The 6249-nt window shown below is 36.9% G+C and overlaps 1 protein-coding gene and 1 long non-coding RNA gene across 2 annotated transcripts in view; one reads left to right on the top strand and one right to left on the bottom strand.

The window, feature by feature from the left end:
• The window catches only part of chst11 (carbohydrate (chondroitin 4) sulfotransferase 11), an 80348-nt gene that overhangs the window by 16896 nt on the left and 57203 nt on the right, over positions 1-6249 (bottom strand). Inside the window, exon 2 of the mRNA XM_024288096.2 lies at positions 941-1026. Coding sequence (XP_024143864.2) covers positions 941-1026 — 86 coding nt within the window. The remainder of the gene's footprint in view (positions 1-940; positions 1027-6249) is intronic.
• The window catches only part of LOC112155998, a 48330-nt gene that overhangs the window by 19899 nt on the left and 22182 nt on the right, over positions 1-6249 (top strand). The gene's annotated exons all lie outside the window — the stretch shown is intronic.

Raw genomic sequence — 6249 nt, 5'->3', positions numbered from 1 at the left:
TGTTTATCAGGTTCGTGGCCATCACTACACCCAAGCTTCTGGCCTGGTTGATGTTTTTAGATAAATGGATTCTGCCTGGATAGGTCAGTTGGTTAAGTAGAGGACTGGACAATCAGGGTTTGGGTCAGTGTGGAACCCTAAATATGCAGCCACAAGACGGTCCAAGTCTGGGGTTCCTTGTTGTGTTCCCTAAAGGGATAAGCTGGATAGAAACTCTTTGGCACTTCCTGTCTTTATCCCCAAAGACCTCAGTTTTGGTTTGTTTAACTGAAGTAACCTGTGTCATTGCATTTACCAAGAACCCATTCAGGGCCTCGGTCACCTGGTGTCACTTTCTACTCCTAAACTCATCACACCTTCAGGTGTAACTCATACTTCCTGCTTCCAGCTGACGTCATATCCTGTTCTTCTGTTGACCACGTATGCATAGAGTCCCAGTTAGATCATTTCCAGGAGAGGATTTTTCCACGTTCTCAGTCATGTGAAGTCCCATTGATTTATTTCTGTGTGTGTGTGACTGCTACTTAAGTAAACTGAAGCCGACTGCTTGAGGTAAACAGTCCAGAGAGGGGTGTCTGTGTGCGCACTTGTGTGTGTTCTCTGTCCTTGAAGGATGTTCTCAGAGGGCGAGCACATTTTGCACACTTGGGCAAAAAACTGATATTTGCATATAAGGCTTAACATTAAGTTTGAGCCTTTCCATATCTTTGTAGTATTAAAAATATAAAGGTCATCTATCCCAGAGAGACTTTACATTGATTTCTCATTGATTCTGATGGTAGCATGTTGGAGACAGGGAAAGCAAACGAGTCCATGGACTGTATTTTCTCTTATTTTAGTGTTCTGGCCTCTGAATTGCACTCGGCATGATTCCACAAGCTAAACTAACAGTACTTTTGGAATAGACATACACTGTGTGAGTGCGTCCATAGTCTCTTACCTGCAGAGGGTTGTAGAGCTCCTGCAGAGCATTGCGAGATCCTTTCTTACAGCACCCATCCACCATGAAATGGTTGGTCTGCATGGCTGCAAGCAATTAAAACAAAATCTATTAGTATTGAATATGTTTAAACAAAACAACATTCTCACTGTTTTCTCTTGGTATCTTTCACACTCTCATACTGATACTTAAACGGTGAACTTATCATGTTAGCTGTAGATCACGTGTGTCAAAGTCAAGGCCCTCATGGCCATTATAGCCGCCCTTTATTTTATTGTTATTAATGGCCCGATGTTATCTCGCGCTTATTTTTAACTTGTATAATTTTGACAAAATATATTTTATGGAGAATAAAATGCTTTTTGTTTATCAATTTATCAGGGCAGTGTACAAATAAATTGATCTTAAAAAGCAAAGATGCTTGCACCTGATTGAAGCTTAGTAGCTAATTTCCATCTGCAGTCCTTTACAAAACAATACATAATATCTAAACATTATAAACACATTTATCATTTAAACCATTTTAAAAGAAATGCAATATAAAACACATTATCAAGGATGTTAAAAAACAAATACAGTATAAAACATAAAATATTTTATAAAACTAAAACTAATGCAATATAAAATACATACACCAATTTATAAAAGCAGCACAAAAATAAACATGTTTCCAATTTAAAATAAGATAAAACAATTACACCAATTGTCTAGTTGAAAGTGATTTAAGGTTAATATTGATTTATTCTGGAAATAACATTCCTGCCTTTTGATAATTCATAATTATGTTAAAAAGTTACGGTTTTAAGTTACAAGAAATGGCATTCTTCCAGCTTTTATAACTATTTTGGGATTAAGTAAGATGTTTAAGGCTATTTTGTAGTTTAGCTAGTTTTTCAGCTCCATGCTAGCTGTTTTAGCTAAATTAGGCTTTTAAAAAAAAATTTACTTAAGGATGTTTTGGAATAAGGCTAATAATTGCACACTAGCTGTTTTGACTAATTTGGCTTTTTTCAACCATTTAGCTAATATTTCAGCTACACGCTAACTGTTTTGGCTAGTTTAGGCACTTTTCCAAAGTTTTTTAGGCTGTTTTGGAGTTCAGCTGATGATTACATGCTAGCTGTTTCGGCTCATTTAGCCTTTTTTTAGTTTTCTAGGCTGTTTCGGAGTGAGGCTAATATTTACATGCTAGCTGTTTTGGCTAATTTAGGCTTCTCCCAGTTTTTTAGGCTATTTAGAAGTTTAGCTATGTTTTTGAGCTACATGCTAGCTGATTTTGGCTAACCAAAGTTTAAGTTAATAAATATGTTTAAAAAGTAACATTTTTAAAGTTTTAAAAATGTAGCTTTAGAGTCTTCAATAAATGTTTATCCTGTTCTCCCCGCCTAGTTCTAACTAAGGTTTGTTTTGGATTTCGGCCCATTGTGCGATTGAGTTTGACACGCCTGCTGTAGAGCTTTCGTACATAGATAGTGCAGGACGTGGTCATTATTTCTTTACGAGCCAAAAGAAATGCCTGATGTTAGTCACAATCAACAGCTGGCGGAGAGCAGAGAGCGCCAGGGACATATAAGGAGAGCCGTGACCACACGCCAGTGGTTAAGCTGCACACGTCTGCCAGGATTTCAGCTCTTCGCACGGCTTGATGCAAAGCAGGAGCTGCTGGCAGCGGCTCCATGGGAGAAGTCAACACGGCACTCCAGCCTCTACCAGGCTAAAAATGTCATGCCAGTAATTTCCACCCATCATCTGCCTAATGCTCAAACCCATTTACTGGTCCTGCGCCACCAGTAAACTTAATACTCCAACAGAAAGAAGCAAAGGGTCAAATGATTGCTATACAAGATGATAGAAGTTATTCAATTTTTCAAATCAGGCGACATTGTTTCAATATCTACAGGCCTCATTTCTTTCACAGTTTTCTAAAATCTTAGAAAAATTGTTTGTTAAAAGATTCAATAGTTTTGATGAAAAAAAATATTACGACAGTCAATATGGTTTTTGTTTAAACTGATCTACAGCTGTGGCAATGTTGAAAATAACTGAAGATAAATCAACAGCAATTGGTGAAAAAAACTATACAATAGAATTATTTATTGATTTAAAGGAGGCATTTGACACCATTAATTATTCAATTTTAATTTCAAAGTTATATTCATTTGATATAAAAGCTGTGACAATTAATTGGCAAACTAGTTATTTGCAACAATATGTACAGTTGGCAGGTCACGTCAAAATGCATGGATATTGAATACGGTGTTCCACAAGGATCAATTTTGGGCCCCCTTTTTTTATATATACATAGATCATATCTGCGAAGTTTTTAATGTACTGAAACTTGTATTATTTGCAGAGGATACAACCTTATTTTGCTCCAGAAATGATTTGAAAAAATTAACAGAAAAAGTTGAAATACAAGTTATTAAATGAAAAAAATGTTGTTGTTTTTTTAAATAAAAATAAGCTTTAGTTGAACTTGGCAAAAACCAAGTTTATGTTTTTTGGCAGGAAAGAAACAGAATGATGTCTATACCGTTGATGGTATAAGAATAAAAAAGGTACATGAGTTTAGATTCCTTCGGGTAAAAGGAAAAAATAAACAAAGACAGTAATTTAAATTATATCAATAATCCCAATTATTTTTTTTCCCCTCTGTATTTCAGGTGGTGAAACGATCCGCCCCCTTTTTCAAACTTTAGAACCCTTTGTGCCGCACAAGTCAAAAACTTTGCCTACACCTGCTTTAGAAGAATGCTCAGAGATGCGTGAATGGATTAAAATATCGTTTTAGGGTTGTTTTTGTTAGAAATTAACGTTAAAATACACTTAAAAGATCAAAACAGACCCTATAATGAAACATCCCACACACTTCAACCTGTAGAGGGAGCACTATAAGCTGCAGTATTTAAACCAGTCAATCTCATGAAGACGATAAGACACAGCTTTGGATAAAAATCCATATCAACTCACTCACGCTTGTAATGAATTAGTTGATTTGCTGTCAATCTTAAAAACCCAGCATTGATATTGTTGGAGCAAAAATGAACATTTAACACCATTGTGTCCAGACTAATCAACCTGAGTAACTTTTATTGATCTTCCAAGACTAATCACAGGTTTGCACATCTTCTGAAGTAGATTAGTGGGGAAAAACGACAAGGATTTTTGTTTAATGTTTGTCTGATTCACTGACTTTTTCACATAAAATTAGATGTTTTGATAAAAAAAAAATCTTTTATTTTCATTGAAGTCAGTGCTTAGATAGCTAGTTTGAGTAACAACCCCCTGCAGGGAAACTGGGTACATAAAACGCAACTTTTTCCAGCTCAGTAAACACACAAAACAGACTTGAGGCTCCTTCAAATGTTTCAGGAACTCCAACCCTATCAAGAGAAAGCAGATTTTCACATGTCTGCATGCAGAAGCTCCACTTTCATTATCTGCTAACCACCAGGGTGAAAGGGACCTACTGCATGTGCACGCGCACGTAATTATACTCACTGTTGTTTATTATGTACTTTTGGCAGCAGCAGAGGCTGCAAATGTCCATATCTGCTGAACACACCTTTATAAGCAGCAAAAAAATAACTGTAAAAAAAAAAGTTCTGTCTCTGCTTTACAGTCTGTGAGCTGAATTTTAATGTTAATTTTATGTTTTTACATCAAGTCTAATGTAGTCTAGATACTTGCATGATGAGATCGATACTTTTGTTGCAGTTTTTTCTTTAATACGTACTGTAAAAAGCCTGAATTTACTCAGGGAGTTCCTGCAGGAACTCTGCAATGTTGCCAGATTGGGCAGCTCAATTTCAGTAAAAACCTGCCCAATTTGTGTGGGAAATTGCCCAATCTGGCAACTTCAACTTATATTATTATATCTGTAACATTGTTGCTTTTTGTTTACTTGCCTTCGCTCCATGTCAGATGGTTCAGTCTTCCACGTTGCGCATTAATTCCCTATAATGCACATTTCGTCAGGCATTATCCCTTACTTAATATACATGTTCTATATTTGATGTATGTTCAGTGCAGGTTGCTGTAATTATCTAAAACATATTTTTATTTGTAGAAAGCCTGTTTTTTATACTTAGTTAACAAAATTTGTAAGAAATTGTATTTCTAAAATTATTCAATTATGCAACATTTTAAGGAAAAAGTATCGGTATCAATATCGGCAATACTAGTCCTGTAATTACTTGGTATCGGATCGATACCCAAATTTCCCTACTTTTGGTCTCTTATTTCCCTGACTGGTGATTTTGTTTGAGGGAGAATAACTGTACCACAACGGAAATGGTTATTCCGGAAGTACTATTGCTGTTGTACAGGAAATAAGTGTTTATTCAATAATTTTAGTTAAAAAAAACACTTGCTGAAATGTCCATTTCTGTTGTATTTGACTATGGCAGCAGTGTAGTGAGAAATGGTTTGTGTAGAATCCAATGGACTTTTAAGGTTTGCTGGTATGATAACTCACTTTAAAGGACCTTCAGCCGTTAGTGTGTGTAGCCATGACAGTGTTTGGGCAAAATCTAAAAAACTAAAACTAAAAAAACATTAGTGTAAATGAAATGCAGCAAAAACATTTTAGCAGCAGCTTCTTCTGCTGGAGCTGCATTATGACACCACATTGATCAGCACGCACACAAACTACAGACTTGATACGTGAGCACAGAACTAATATAGGCAAGCAGACCCACACAAGACTGATTAAAACTTAGACCAATGTGTGTCTGTGTGCATCTGTCTTTTTGGAAAGATTTGTGTATTCGACTGAACAGAAACCTCTGAACTGTGATGTAGAAGCCTCTTAGTAATTTGAAATTTCTTACTTTTGACATCACTTTTAAACGTTCAATGAATATAAAGAACGTATAATATTTAATTTTTTCCGTCCACATCATTTCCATATTTATTTGAATATTATAAATGTAAATGCACCTGCTCGGAATGGCACAAAAGAAACCGGAAGCAGCCAAGCTGTCAGAGTACGGTGATGAGAACAGGGGTACCGATAAAGACGGGAAGATGCTGCTGCTTGGATGGTAGAGAGGTCAGAGATCCTGCCGTCAGAGGTTATGCCGTCAGAGGCTGTGGTATCAGAGGCCATGCTGTCTGAGGCTGTGGCGTCAGAGACTGTGTGATTAGAGGGCGTGCCGTCAGAAGCTGTTTTATCAGAGGCTGTGCCATCAGAGGCCGTGGCGCCAGAGGCCATGACATTAGAACTGTGCCGTCAGAGGCCATGGCGTCGGAGGCCGTAACATCAGAGGCCATAGCATCAAAGCTGTGCCATCAACGGCTGTGTTGTC

Source organism: Oryzias melastigma, linkage group LG23 (assembly GCF_002922805.2).
Source record: "Oryzias melastigma strain HK-1 linkage group LG23, ASM292280v2, whole genome shotgun sequence".
NCBI classification, from domain to species: Eukaryota; Metazoa; Chordata; class Actinopteri; order Beloniformes; family Adrianichthyidae; genus Oryzias; species Oryzias melastigma.
Note: the sequence above shows the minus strand (reverse complement) of the source record. Positions and strands in the feature narration are given on the sequence as shown.